The sequence below is a fragment of the Amphiprion ocellaris genome, chromosome 5, assembly GCF_022539595.1.
Source record: "Amphiprion ocellaris isolate individual 3 ecotype Okinawa chromosome 5, ASM2253959v1, whole genome shotgun sequence".
NCBI lineage: Eukaryota > Metazoa > Chordata > Actinopteri > Pomacentridae > Amphiprion > Amphiprion ocellaris.
The window spans coordinates 7,323,724-7,339,557 of record NC_072770.1 but is presented as its reverse complement, the minus strand read 5'-3'; the positions used below and the strand labels follow the sequence as shown (position 1 = coordinate 7,339,557).

The 15,834-nt window shown below is 38.8% G+C and overlaps 2 protein-coding genes across 8 annotated transcripts in view; one reads left to right on the top strand and one right to left on the bottom strand.

Annotated features, from left to right (window-relative positions):
• Window positions 1–15,249, bottom strand: part of rnf207a (ring finger protein 207a) — a 32,221-nt gene extending 16,972 nt beyond the window's left edge. For 2 of the 7 annotated variants that reach the window (XM_055010737.1, XM_055010743.1), the window contains exons 1-8: window positions 14,510–14,900; window positions 8,649–8,781; window positions 7,807–7,951; window positions 7,411–7,492; window positions 4,242–4,317; window positions 3,619–3,744; window positions 1,627–1,673; window positions 226–298 (exon numbers count right to left, since the gene is read on the bottom strand). In XM_055010737.1, coding sequence (XP_054866712.1) covers window positions 226–298; window positions 1,627–1,673; window positions 3,619–3,744; window positions 4,242–4,317; window positions 7,411–7,492; window positions 7,807–7,951; window positions 8,649–8,781; window positions 14,510–14,718 — 891 coding nt within the window. In that variant the 5' untranslated portion in view covers window positions 14,719–14,900. The other 5 variants (XM_055010739.1, XM_055010741.1, XM_055010738.1 and 2 more) reach the window with 5 other exon arrangements.
• On the top strand, window positions 10,486–12,295 carry zpr1 (ZPR1 zinc finger). The gene has a single exon (XM_023291623.3). The coding sequence runs from the start codon at window positions 10,637–10,639 to the stop codon at window positions 11,966–11,968; it is 1,332 nt and encodes a 443-aa protein (XP_023147391.1). The 5' UTR covers window positions 10,486–10,636; the 3' UTR covers window positions 11,969–12,295.
• Window positions 15,250–15,834: the final 585 nt, after the last annotated feature.

Here is a 15,834-nt window from a genome sequence, read left to right as displayed (position 1 = left end):
AAATTTGAAACTTATAATATCTTTTAATCTTGCAAAAGAGTGAATTTGAATGCAGGGCTTTTAATAGAGTATTTTTACATGCCTGTATTTGTAGCTTTATTTCAGTAACAGATCTGGGTACTTTCCCTCAAGGTAGCATAGTTTTTGAGCAGAAATATGTCAGCAGCAGTCATCATTTTGGTCCTAATGATAGTTATCTATCATCAGGTCTTTCTTGTACTCTACCTGCAGGGTTGGTAGGAGGGCAGTAAGGTGTGACAGCTGTTCCTTTAGTGCTTTCTCCTTCTCTTCATGTTGACTGCAAACAAACACACACATGTAAGACTACACGTTCACATTCTCGCCCGCCACAATACACAGAGGATTCGGCTCTGGAGGTGCAACCACAAACAACATACTCCATATTTCCAGAAGCTAATCTATCTGTCTTCTCACGTAACAGACACAGACGTAGGGCCGGACACACAAAAGCCCGACATAAATATCCTTTAACACCCTTCCGGGAACCCAGCCACTGGATGGCTTCCAGGCAATGGAGAGAAAGAGGGAGACAGAGAGAGATGGAGGATGCAAAAATCTCATTAAAGATCCTCACAGAGTGCAACACGATACACAAGCTCACTCACATACACAGAATTGTTCTCATTCAATCAAGCACACGTATGCATACAGCGCACACTGGAGGAGGACAGAGCTGGGAAAAGCTTGTCATTCAGAGTTTTCCATCTTGAACTGCTGATTGGAAATGAGTTTGCAGTTTTATGTGAATTTTTTCGTCAGTTTATCTTCACACAGCAAACAGCTATTAATCTTCCATACATTTTAACTAATGTGAAATAATTTAAACTTATTTACTAATTAATTCTACACCTTGGGTGGCATTAAATCAAACTTTATTGATTGCTGTAGAGATCTATTTTTAATTATTGTAGTGGCTGGATACTTCTAGGATGTTAAATTAATGATTTGTGAAGCTGTCATTATCAGATTTCTGCAAAGTATTTTTGAAATATTAATCATTTTACAGCCTGCACAACAAAGCAGCTACAAAGCAAGAAACATCATGGCAGGCTGCCACAAATGTAAACAAAAAAAGTTAAGATCTTATTCTCCAGACAGTGTGCTACGTTGGCTTGATGACACACTGATGCAAAAAACAAAAATAAAAATGGATGCAATCTACAGACTGTTTCCATGTTTTCCTGCAGCAGCAGCTGGTGGTGATATTATGAACGGGATAACTCTATAATTTACATATTGTATATTTGTATGTTAATATTTTTCATTTTGCTTCATTTCATTTGATTGGATCCAGGCACAACTTGCAAACTGGCTTGAAAACTGCAATCCGTCTCAAGTGGTTTTTAATTCAGCAGCAATGCTTTGTTAAAATGAAAATCACCCAAGAAAATGTGTTTGGTGTGGACAGATTATTCCACAGCAAACGGGGCGCAGCTATTCATCACCTCGAGTACAATGCAGCATGATACAATAGAAAAAAGGTGTCAAGTTGCCCGGTGACAGCAGGATAATAGCATTCCATTTAGCAAATATTGTGGCACAACCTTTGTGGCAATGCAAGTGCATTTTTGTATAAGAACTGTAAGTCTTTGTGTTTTATTTTACCTCTGAGCTGCTTTCAGCAGAATCTTCTTCCTCTCTGCTAGTTTTTCCTGTCAGAGAACAGAGAAAACAGCCTTTTATTTCTTACATTGCTGTGAAAATGGCCTTGAGCTCTCTAATACCTAATTTTCAGCTTGTGAAAAAGAAGAAAAAAAAACCAATTGTAAATTCCACAGTGTGTTGCCCGCTCTCTTGGATCATTCAATATACACAGAAAATACTCTTCTCCCACAATTAGGTTAACAGAGACATCCAGTGGCCAAGCAGTGCTAATGGTGTTGGATGGAGTGGACCGCAATTGTATGTTATTTCTAGGCACAATACTGAGAACATTTGAATCTCATTGTGAAGTAGATGGTTGAGATTGGCCGTGCAGATGGAAAAATCAAAGCAAAACATGCAACAGTTAGTCTACTTCTGTACAGCTGTCTAAACGGATCTGATCTAATAAATCTATACATGGTGAGTCAAGAATCATCAAAGGTGAAAATGTAATTGCAAATACCTCCTCCCCTTATCTGTTTGAAGTGTCATGATGGTAATTGCTGTTATATTAGAAACATTAGAGTATATTTAGAAGCACATCATAGACAGGGGCAAAACTGCTAATTAGCACCTATGAGCTGTGATACCAGAACTCAAAATAGCAACACCACAATTTTAAAATACAGAATTATAAGTAAAGTCCAATAATTCCGATCTTACCAAAAGTATGCAAATATTATGAGCAAAACGTACTTAAAGTATAAAATTAAAGTATACACACCAAAATGGGCTTTTTATACGTTACACAATTGAATTATTAGTACTACTGATGCATTAACATGCAAGCAGCCTTAAATGTAGTAGCAGATTGAGATAAACCTGATTTAACTAATTTTATACACAATTTTATTTACTGTACAACAATTCATTCCATTTGAAGTCATTCAGAATATCATAAAAGGCTTGACAGAAACAGCTGTCAGAAACATGTACTGGAGCAAATAGCCCAATATTTCCCTCTTAAGTATAGTGGAGGTGAAATTGAAAGTGTCACAAAACCAAACTAATCATGTACTTTTATAAATGCACTAATGTACAGTACTTGAGTACATTTACTTTACTGCCTATGAGGAGTAACACCTGCACATAGACTCCACTGACTGAACCATAATACAATCAAGTAAACAATGTTTCGAGCACAGATGGATGTTTGACAGGTAAACGATTTGACATGATATTTTATATATTATATCTTTTCCAAACAAAGGATTTTAACAGTCTTTACAATCCATCATACTTGTCATCATAGAGCCTACCAGCCTGATGGTATCTTTTTGTTTGCAAATTCTGACATGGTTGTCTTGGTATATACACTATCGGTCTAAGTTTGGGGTCATCCAGATAATTTCATGTTTTTCACGGAAACTCAAACTTTTATTCATGTGCTAACATAATTACACAAGGGTTTTCTAATCATCAATCAGCCTTTCAACACCATTAGCTAACACAATGTAGCATTAGAACACGAGTGATGGTTGCTGGAAATGTTCCTCTGTACCCCATATAGATAGATATTCCATTAAAAATCAGCCGTTTCCAGCTAGAATAGTCATTTACTACATTAACAATGTCTAGACTGTTATCTTTATTGGAAAAAAACTGCTTGTCTTTCAAAAATAAGGACATTTCTAAGTGACCCCAAACTTTTGAATGGTAGTGTAGTTCATGTGGTAAAGCATCAAGGCTGAGTCTGAACTGCAGAAACCCAGGTAGGTAGCCTGACATCGTAGCTGCATGTCATCACCTTATCTCTCTCTACTATTACTAACAAATATGCATAATGCAAAAAGAAAAATAATAATTCTGACCTAACAATGATGATGTTTGAAACATCGTCCATTTAAATAAATATGCATTTACGAAATCAATCTTTTCACAGAAGGCTAAAGGGAAAAAAATTTAAAAAACAACAGTTGAGGCAAATCGAATGCATCTGGCACATTATATAACCTGCAAACTGTTGAACAGACTACAGATTGCACTCTCTTCTTCCTCCACATTGAGACAAACTTCTCCGATCATCGCTCTCAGCAGAAGGATCGCCTCTCCGGTTGAAGTTTGCAACTCCTTAACCACCTACAGAGACAAAACGAGGCTCTCTGTTAATTTAAGGCCACTGCGGGCAACTAAACTGACATTGATTTGCCATCAAAATGGTTTATAAGAATTTCATGATCAGGAAAAGTGGAAACTGAATCTGTTCTACTGTACAAATATACCCATTAGAGTTAATTGAGAATGGAGATGGTTTAAATACAGTAGTGGCTTTAGGCAAAGCACCAGGAGCAGAGTATTCACATCTACTTTTGTTTTTGTGACTACATTCTTATTTTGTTACTGTAAAATGACACAAATGATCAGATTCTATGGCTCAGATATCCAAGCCTTTCCTGGTGAGACCAGACATATTTGAGTCAGAATTTTAATTTCTTTGTAATGAGCTAAATTTTGTGCACACCTGCACCTCATCTCACAATATCAACACCACTGCTGAGTGCTTGAAACATTTAACATGCCAAAAATTTTGCTTTGAGTGTCATAAATATGCAGATGAACAGAAAGGCGTCTCTCACCAGCACCGCCTGGTCCAGCATCTCACAGCCCTGGGAGTAAGCTGTTTCAATATCAATGCAATGAGTCCGACTTTCCCTGTGAAAAGCAAAGAACATCCAGTTTAATCAGTCCAATTCAAGTTTATTTCAATATCACGACACTTTACCTACACTACTTTAAAAAGAGTAAGTACAGTGGCATGAAAAAGTATCCAAACCCTTTGGAATTTCCCACATTTCTGCATAAAATCACCATCAAATGTGATCTGATCTTTGTTAAAATCACACAAATGAAAAAACAGTGTCTGCTTTAACTAAAACAACCCAAACATTTATAGGTTTTCATATTTTTAATGAGGATAACATGCAAACAATGACAGAAGGGGGAGGAATAAGTAACTGAACCTTCTGCCTAAGGAGACTTTGAGAGCAATTAATACCATCCATCCATCCATTATCTATACACCGCTTAATCCTCACTAGGGTCGCGGGGGGGGCTGGAGCCTATCCCAGCTGACTCGGGCAAAGGCAGGGGACACCCTAGACAGGTCGCCAGTCTGTCGCAGGGCTACATACAAAGACAAACAATCACTCACACATTCACACCTACGGGCAATTTAGAATAATCAATTAACCTCAGCATATTTTTGGACTGTGGGAGGAAGCCGGAGTACCCGGAGAGAACCCACGCATGCACAGGGAGAACATGCAAACTCCATGCAGACAGATCCCGGGAAAGCCGGGACGCGAACCAGGGATCTTCTCGCTGCAAGGCGAAAGTGCTAACCACTACACCACTGTGCAGCCCGCAATTAATACCAATTTTTACCAAATAATTTAAGTCGGGGGTGTGTCCCGAGGAGTGGCTTAAAGCTGCCTTCCCCACTATAAAACACACACCTGATAAGAATTGTGTCTTGATGAGAAGCATTGTCTGATGTGCACCATGGCTCGCTCAAAAGAGCTCTCTGAAGACCTGTGATCAGGAATTGTTGATTTGTATAAAGCTGGGAAAGGTTACAAAACCATCTCTAAAAGTCTGGATGTTCATCAATCCACAATTAGAGAAATTGTCTACAAATAGAGAGAGTTTGGCACTTTTGCTTCTCTCCCAAGGAGTGGCCGTCCACCAAAAATCACAAGAGTTCAGCGCAGAATGCTCAGAGAGGTAAAAAAGAACCCTCGAGTGTCTGCTAAAGACTTACAGAAATCACTGGCACAGTCCAATATCTCTGTGCATACATCGACAATATGTAAAACACTGGCCAAGAATGGTGTTCATGGGAGGACTCCATGGAGGAAGCCACTGCTGTCTAAAAAAAACATTGCTGCGCGTTTAATGTTCGCAAAAAGGCACGTGGACACTCCACAGAACTTCTGGCAAAATATTTTGTGGACTGATGAAACGAAAGTTGAATTGTTTGGGAGGAACACACAACGTCATGTATGGAGGAAAAATGGAACAGCTCACCAACATCAACACCTCATCCCCACCGTGAAGCATGGTGGAGGGAGCATCATGGTTTGGGGCTGTTTTGCTGCCTCAGGGCCTGGACAACTTGCAATCATTAATGGAAAAATGAATTCAAAAGTTTATTAGAATGTTTTGCAGGAAAAGCTGAGGCTGTCTGTCAGACAGTTGAAGCTAAAAAGAGGATGGATGCTGCAACAGGACAATGACCCAAAACACAGAAGTAAATCAACTTCAGAATGGTTTCAGAAGAACAAAATACATGTTCTGGAGTGGCCAAGTCAAAGTCCTGACTTGAACCCCATTGAGATGCTGTGGCATGACCTCAAGAGAGCGATTCATGCCAGACATCCCAGGAATCTGAACTGCAGCAGTTTTGTAAAGAGGAATGGTCCAAGATTGATCCTGATCGATGTGCCAGACTGATCTGCAACTACAGGAAACGTCTGGTTGAAGCTATTGCTGCCAAAGGGGGGGCAACCAGATATTAAATGCGAAGGTTCAGTTTCTTAATCCTCCCCCTTCTGTCATTGTTTGCATGTTATCCTCATTAAAAATATGAAAACCTATAACTGTTTGGGTGGTTTTAGTTAAAGCAGACACTGTTTTTTTTTCATTTGTGTGATTTTGACAAAGATTAGATCACATTTGATGGTGATTTTATGCAGAAATGTGAGAAATTCCAAAGGGTTCAGATACTTTTTCATGCCACTGTAAACTGTAAAAATCTGGCACAAGGATGTCAGAAAAAATATGTTAAAAACAGTACATTAAAAACTACCAAAGACTAGTTACTGTATGTATAATAAATACATTATATTGCTGGTATTTAACAGTTAGAGCTTTCCCCTGTTAATGTAGTTATTGCAATTAAATGAGAAATAATGTAGAAAAAATATAAAAATATCACAGAATGACATACAATAAAAGCTTACAGATTATCACCTGATGAAAAACAGAAAAAACATTGTGATATTAGAATTTGTATTAAAAATTGAAAAGAAATTAAATTACAAAATGTTTTAGTATAAAAAAAGCTGTAAAGTTACCAGAAAATACCTGTAAAAACTTAGAGAAAACTCAAATATAAAACTGAAATTAAATGTGAACATGATTTCCAGGTTCTTCTTGTTTTTTATGATTGACATTTACGTTAATTTTCTCTGTGTGATTTTACTACTTATTATCTATAATTAAACAAAACAAGGGAAAATTTTCCAAATAATAGCAAGTTGTTTAAAAAAAAATGAAAAAAATGTTTTTAAAAACTCTGTTGTTTACGGTCGGGGGCTGCACAGTAGCGTGGTGGTTAACACTTTCGCCTTCCAGCTAGAAGATCACTGGTTCGCATCACGGTCTTCCCAGGATCTTTCTGCATGGAGTTTGCATGTTCTTCCTGTGCATGTGTGCGTTTTCTCCGGGTTCTCTGGCTTCCTCCCACAGTCCAAAAACATGCTGAGGGTAATTGGTAACTCTAAATTGTCCGTAGGCGTGAATGTGAGTGTGATTATTTCTCTCTATATGTAGCCCTGTGATAGACTGGTGACCTGTTCAGGGTGTCCCCTGCCTTCCCCGTAAGTCAGCTGGGATAGACTCCAGTCCACCCGAGACCCTAATGAGGATCAAGCGGTGTATAGATGTTGGATGGATGTTTACAGTTGTAAGGTCACTGCCTTACAATATTACAGACATCTATTTTTGTGTAATGGATTGACTCACACTTGCATGTCTCTGAAGCATTTGATGCAGAGCATAGACTTATTCTCTGTCGAGAAAAGGATATAGGGCTCCTCGTGGAGAGCTGTGGAGACACAGTTGCATTTTTAACTTCAGGAGTGACAGTGTTAATGTCTTCTGTTATTCTAATGAGCAGGTTGTGACAAACTAGATCCAAACACAGATTGGCTTGAAATTGAGAGACTAAGGTGTATCATCAAGTGTTAACACTACTCCTGTCATATTACTTTCATGAACTGCCCACTAGAGAACAAGATAAATATGTAGCCAAGGAAATTCAAGCAGAGCACAGGCTGGACAACATTTCTTATCTCTGCACTGCACTCTGCACCTTGTTGGTGAGTAATTCTCGTGGAGTAAATTACAGGTGACACTCACGGCATTTCCTGTGTTTGGCTTTGGTGCGTTTGGCCAGAGACACAATCTCATGGTGGGAAAACATTCTGGCCTTGTGTGTCAGTTCCCTGCAGGCAGCGCATAGCGGCTGGTTGCAAGTGTTACAGTAGTACATCAACCCTGTGTCCTGGACAAAAAAACAAGTGAAAAAGCAACAAAAAATATAGTTTGTTTTATTTTTTAAAGATACAAAATGGTGAGTTTTATTAAAAATATCTTAATTTGTTCTTTATTTTGACTGTAGCAGTAAAAAAAAAAAAACTCTGGATATGAATACTGGAATGATTGAATAAACTGATCTAGATTTTACCAGATTAGTCGAATTTCTCCAAACAGAAATAGCATAACTTATTCCAATCAAAATAATTTGAAAAATGCAGAAATCACATTAAAAATGTCTGTGCATAGAGACCTTACCGTTCTAAACCAAAACTGAAACATAATTAAGAATCAGATACAAACTGTCTCTTACAGTAGTTTAAAGCACTCTGGTCCTTTAAAGCTTCATCCTTGTGCATCCTTTAGGTTCACTTTTATGTCTTCAGATATTAAGCAGTAAAATACTTGTATCTCTAGAAAACTGATCTCTTCTTTTATGTGATTTCTGTGACTTAAGGTTCTGTTTTCTCTCCCTGCTGTGAGTCGTTTCTTTTTTTTTTTTTTTTTTTTTTTTAAGATTTTGTATATATTTCAAATATGTTGGTCATGTCTCTATTTTCTTTCACTATCAGTCTATGTTAACACATCATTAAAGCTGTGGCCAGAACAAAGTGTGGAGACCCAAAGGAGACCCAATTTGTGGATGATGTAGGTTCACTTTGTACCTTTTTGTTACTTTCCTGGTCACAGTTGGCACACTGCACTATCTCCTCAGTATCTGCATTGTTGTCCACAAGGAACTTCAGCAGACGGTCCTCTGGTGGAAGGGCGTTATTACCTTTCACTGCTGATGGGTATCTGTGGCAAACACAGACATTCAGCAAATGATTTGTCAAAAGAAATCACGGCATAATTAAATAAATTATTAATACAAGCAAGCAAGTTGAGATCTACCAAGAAAAAAAATCGCTGAATTTGATAAAAAAAAAAAAAAAACAACAAAAAAAAACAAACAAGACTGACATTGAAGGGAGAAGAACAGTCATTAGTTCTTGCTGTAGTCCCTCTCACTCTAGCATGTTTGTTTGCATATTCAAATTTGAGGCTATGTTTGAATGACAATATCTAAGGAACTATTAAAGATAAGTCTGAAAGTTATACTGTTATTCCTCATCATGTCACTGATTAAGAATCTGTAAAATTGATCAAGAGGCTCAAACAGTCTCTGATTATGGGTAAACTGAAAAAAAAATATATATACATACATATATATATATATATATATATATATATATATATATATATATATATATATATATATATATATATATATATATATATATATATATATATATATATATATTAAAGCTGTCATGGAGTCATGTTTTTGAGCACACACTAATAACAAAAAGATAATGCAGAAGTCAACTAGTAACAACAAATATACAAAATACTTTCTAATACTAAATATTTTGTCAAAAATGAGAAGTTAATTTTACGAACTGACCAACTGTGCTGCAAAAATCAAAATCAAAAAGAAAGAAAAGTCATGTAAGAAATTCTAAGACTTTTTGATCTTTACAGGAAGAATGTAAACTAAAACCAAAAGCCAACTCCAAAAAAAGGAACAGTAACATACAGCTTCCACTCAACCATACATATATAACAACAAGGCAATTTAGTTACAGTACATAAAACTTAAAAAATAATTTAAAGAGGTGAATGGCAATATTAATAAATGACATTTCTGCTGTTTTCAGGCCTAAAATAAACATGGTCGTCTATAACCAAGCACCACGTGGCATTTTTAGAGAAAGATTCTTCTAAATATTATATGTACAATTGAGTAAAATTGATATTGAAAGTTATTTATAAAGATGTTGTAGTAAACCTGTTGACATGCGATAAATCCACACTTGACTCACACACTATTTTATATTAAATAACTCAGAAAGCCTTGGAGTCTTGCCAGTCTTTTCTTCAGGAGGAAATGACATCATGTGGAGCATGTGATTTGGAATTAACACACTTCCATGAGAGGTGCTTTTGTAATGGGTAATTTAGTTGAAAGCAATTTCTCGAACACAGATACAATTTGTTATTTTCCACATAAAATTTGATATATTGCCAAAAAGAAATATCTGTCATGATTATCTCAACTTAATAAAAAGAATGCAATCAAAACTATTTTTGAATAACCTCATTTTACTATTGTTTAGCTAATTAGATGGTGGTTGGTTTTAAATTTGGATGGCTATTTAGTTGACATTTTTGTGATATCCAGTCATTTTATATTCATAAGTGATTCTTTTCATAATAACAATATATGGAATTAGTAAAGACATGACCATAATGAACATTTTAAAAATAGTTTGCTTTTTTTTAATTTTGAATAAAAATGTATGCAAGATATATCCCATGGACTTCAAAAGTCCCTCAATTATATATTGACCCTGCATTATTTAGTCCGAAGCAACTACCTCCAGAATATGCTGGTGCAGTACTGCAGTGGACCTGAGGGGGCAGCAGAGGTGTCCTGAACACCGCCGTGGCCGAAGAAGAAGAGGACGCGGAAGAGTTTGTTACGCAAACGTGTTCCGTAGTTGTGGTTTGGCGTGCAGTTATCTAGAAAGTTCTGGCAAGCGCTGTGTCTGAAGAAAGGACAGTGTATATACAAGCCCTGACTGCAGAGAGGATCACATTCAGCGTGAAAATGTCTGTTATTTCCGAGGAAAATGTCCGAGGTGGGAGTGTTTTCAAGGATATCAGCGCCGACGACGAAGACTGGCAGCCCACTGAGATAGAGAGCCTGTGTATGAACTGCTACCAGAATGGTACGACGCGTTTGCTCCTGACCAAAATACCATTTTTTAAAGAAATAATCGTCAGCTCTTTCAGTTGCGCTAACTGCAGCTGGTCAAACACCGAAATACAGTCTGCGGGCCGCATTCAAGAGCAAGGCGTTTGTTACACGCTGAAGGTCCGAACAAAACAGGACCTGAACCGGGAGGTTGTCAAAGCAGATTGTGCCACCACCAGGATCCCTGAGCTGGATTTTGAAATCCCTCCCTTCACCCAGAAAGGCTCGTTGTCCACTATCGAGGGCCTTTTAGACCGAGCAGTGGCTGGGCTGAAGCAGGACCAAGCTGTCAGGCGAGCAGCTGACCCAGAGGTGGCTGACAAAATAGATGAATTCATCCAGAGGCTGAAGAAGCTAAAAGAGGTCGAAAATGAATTCACACTGGTGATTGAGGATCCATCTGGGAACAGTTTTGTGGAAAATCCCGTGGCCCCTCGAAAAGATGAGGCTCTCACTATGTCCTTGTTCAAGCGAACGATCCAGCAGGATAAGCAGCTGGGGATCAGGGCCGATGATGACTCGGATGAGGAACCTGCAGCTAATGACCTGGACACTATGAGAAACGAAGTTCTGGTCTTCAACACCAACTGCCCGGAGTGCAACGCGCCAGCCTCAACCAACATGAAGCTAGTCCAGATCCCTCACTTCAAGGAGGTCATCATCATGGCGACTAACTGCGACAGCTGCGGCCACCGGACCAATGAGGTGAAATCAGGCGGAGCCACAGAGGAGCTCGGCACCAAGATCACACTGAACATCACCGACCCTTCAGACATGAGCCGAGACCTCCTCAAGTCGGAGACGTGCTCCGTCCTCATCCCAGAGCTGGAATTTGAGCTGGGGATGGCGGCTCTGGGAGGAAAGTTCACGACCGTGGAGGGCCTACTAAAAGACATCAAAGACCTGATTGTGGCCAAAAACCCCTTCGTCTGCGGTGACAGCGGCACTACAGATCGTGTGCAGAAGCTGAATGAGTTTGGAGAGAAGATAGACAAGGTCATCGCAGGGGAAATTAATGTCCACATCGTCCTGGATGACCCAGCAGGGAACAGCTATTTGCAGAACGTGTATGCCCCGGACCCAGACCCCGAGATGGTTATTGAGAAGTACAGTCGTTCTTTTGAGCAGAATGAAGAGCTTGGCCTGAATGACATGAAGACAGAGGGATACCAACAGGAAAATTGAACTCCCAGCAGCTGAAAGGACTAAATCAGTCGCTAACTTTTCATGTCTTGTCATAAAACCGGTGTAATTACATTGCTTCATATTTTCTGCCTTTTGATATGTTTTAAGTTTAACACTGGGCGGATGGTTGATTTCATCAGTAAGAAGAATTCTAATTTGTTTAAATGTACATGTTTTAAACAAAAGCATGTCAGTAAATTAATTTGTTTAACGCATAGATGGTGCCATTAAAGATAAAACCTTCACCTCCTTCATTGCATTCTTGTGACATCCCAGAAGATGGCGCTCTGTTATCTCTGATTAAAAGGAGTTTTTTCTTTCAGTGGACCACAAACTGTGTAGCAAATTAATCTTTTTATACACACAGAAGCATGTCATCATGTGAACAGTGTCATCTAAGTTGACAGTTTAGCACTGCTCTTTTATTTGGCAGATGTTAAAAGAGAGACCGCAAGATTTGCAGTTGCATTTAGATTTAAATTCTAATTTTCTTCACTTCAGTAGTAGCTAGAGTTTACTGAGCACAGTGTTTTTGACTTAAATGATTCTAAAATGTGGGTGGTCAGTTTAGGTTTCCAGAGCAGTCAGTGCAATGTTATCTTGGTGTCATTAAATGAGGCCTGCAGGTAACAATTTCTCATGTCATCTAATCTATTTGTAAACAAACTGCACAAAAATAATGGGAAAAATGCCCTTTTAACTTAGCAGAGCCTAAGGTGGCACATTCACATTCTTTATTTTACCAGTCTGAATCTTAAGATATTTTCTGATATGACAGAAGCAGCAGCGCATGTTCTCATTTAGGGGTTCAGAATCAGTGTTTCCCTGAAAAACTAGTAATACTGAAGACAGCTTCATTTTCCGTCAAGCAATAATCATGTCACCTCTGACAAATGTCTGAGTAAAATAAAGTTTAACCAGGCCTTGGCAACACAGTGAGTTTAAAATCAACCTCAAGAAAGATTTAATTTGGGGTTGAATAACAGATGTTATATCAAGAGTTTTCTGTAATAATAACCACATCTGCACAGTCGTGGTGCAGTTGTTCCTGCACTCTGCTGTGCAGGCTTTATCTAGTTTTCATAGCAACGAGGATCTATTGTGTTCCACTAATAGCTGACTAGTGAATTCCTAGATTACTTGGTTCTTGAGTGAGCAGCTGTTAGCATGATGGAAATAGTAGCAGCCAGATAGTGGATCCCTATATCCTGAGCTCATACAGCACTCAGTGGCTATATGCCCATCGAGTTATTTCACACAAAAATAATGACCATTTCCTACATCATTTTTCAGTTCTGCATAACAAAAGCACTATGTCGGTATTACTTTGACTTAAACTGCTGACTATTAAATATGACGCATATCAACGTAGAGAAAGATTAAATACCTGTTAGACAGTTGCTGAAGTTACCTGAGGTCCAGCCATAGGTTTCTTTTTTTGAGAATTTTAATCAATTCACAGCACTTTTCTGCTATGATGTGAACATATGTACAGAATCATAGTCAACTCATAGAAACATCAGCAGAAACACTACTTGAAGACTAGTATATAGCTATGACTTGGCAGAGTCAAAATGGTCTCGGTGGGAAACTTCACTCAAGGAACAAGATAAGAGCACAGACAAAAATGCTTTGACATCCAAACTCATCACCATTTTTCATTCATCTTTAGATAAGATGAATCAAAAATCTAGGTCACAGTCTACCTGAAGTAACAGAAAAAGATAATCAGCTTGCAGTAGAGGACCTCTTCTATTCGTCCCTGCTGTGAGGGCAAGCTAACACTGCAGACCTGAAGGTGACTGTGAACCACAAGTCATTCTGTAATAGGGGATGAAATGGATTGGTATCATGTGACTGCTTTTGATTGCCCTAAGCTGCTGGCACTGCTGCCAAACACCAGTATGCTTTGTTTGATGTGTGACTGGTCTTAATGGAACTTGCACCCCCTTTGAGGTGCTGGGGCCAAGGGCTAAATAAGAGACCGGGATGACCCTGCAGCTGCTCCAGCCACTCAGGCCTGCTCTACCCACACCAGGCCAACAACGGGTCACAGCAGCCTCCTTAAACCAAAACAGAGAGATTAGATGCTCCCTGAAACCAAAGGGATTCTGCTCAAACCTGCACAATCCAAACCAATCTACTAATCAATTTACGTGGAAAAATCTCTTTTGAGCAACATTGTCCTAATACGGACCCGAGGGAAAATTTTAATGTTAACACAAAACGTGACCCTCAAAGAGGTTTTAAAAAGCAAAAATATAATTTATTATTCATATTCGAACAGTCGGAGCATCATTAGATGTACTCATGATGCAAGCTGTGTGTGTCTATAGGCAACCAAACCCATTAATCCTTGACTTTGACCCCCATGTTTTTCGGTTTGTATGAGAATTTATGACCTAATACCATAGGTGTGATACAAAAAGCCTCAGCAGGCATTGAAACATTGTGTTAAACATTAATTTTTAGTTCAAAAATTGGGTTTAAACTGTCACAGCTGAGGTTGGGCCTGATCAGCTTCAAAGTGTTGTCTCTTACCCACAGAGGGGGCAGCTGAGGTGGCTGTCATTGGTCCGACCTCGCAGGCAGCGGGCACAGAAGATGTGGTAGCAGTCCAATAAACATGGAGACTGGTACTGCTCTCGGCACAGGTGACACACCAGGGGGTGGACATTAGCACAATCCACATTACACAGGTTGCCCAAGTTGGTGAAGATTCCTCCTGCCATCTGAGAAGAGAGCATCATGTGACTGTCAACAAACTGTGAGTCTGTTGCTGGGATGATAGTTTTTTATCAGGCCACATTGTAACATCACTTACACAAAAGCTTTAGTATATACTACGGTGTTGAATCACAGGCCAAAATTTCCAGTTATTTTAAGAGAGGCTGAGCAGACTGACATGAACTGCTTTGATCAAGACAGTCGGTTATTAATTGAAATAAGCAAGAGAAGCTTTCTTTCTCTTACCTTGTCAGATGTTTAATAAGTGCCGGGAGGTTCTGTGACTGAGGACAATCCACAGATTGTAAATAAATAACATCACATGTACTGTCAGCGCCTATATTATATCCAGCTAAGAAGACTTACTGTAAATGTAGTAAGCTGGTCTGCAGAAAGTACAGAGAGCCACTGTCTTACCTTTCAGTGCTGCTATCAGCTACCCCCAGCAGGAATGGCAGCAATGCAGAAACTCTTCAATAGTAGGCCGATGGGGTCCGTCCGCCAGGCAGCTGACAGCACACACCTCATGCCAGCCCCCGCAAGTGCTGCCAAAGTGCAAAGGGGACATTTAATATTGCTGTGCCATACAGACAACAAATACAGTTGTCCTGCTTCTAAATTCATACTGTCATTCCACCTTGGACTGCAGGGAAGGGTGAAAGGAGAGAATGAGGTGGCGACTACAGCGCTGAAAACCACTGAATCTGCTGCAAAACCTGAGTAGAAACACTTAAACACAGGAAAACATGGTAGATAAAGTATCTTATATTAATGCCTTCAAATCAAAGTTTGGTATTGATGTCCTGTATGATAGTATTACATCACGTTATGGGTCATTCCAGAACTGGAGGACATTTTGGCTTCAAAATTTTTGAAAAATAAACCTTCTCTTTTACAATTTTCTGCTACATATTCATCAATAATAGGTAATAAACTATCAATGGTGCAATTTTTATTCCATGTTTTATTTGTTGTTTGCTAACCCTACTGTAATCACAGTAACAGGGTTGCTAATCCATGCTAATGTTAGCTTTTTCTCAGAAGTAGAAGCTAGATATTTAGCTAGTGGCAACTGCTGACCAAGAGGACAAACTTACTGATTTAAAAAGTAAAAAGAATTTGTCTTATCCTAATATGCA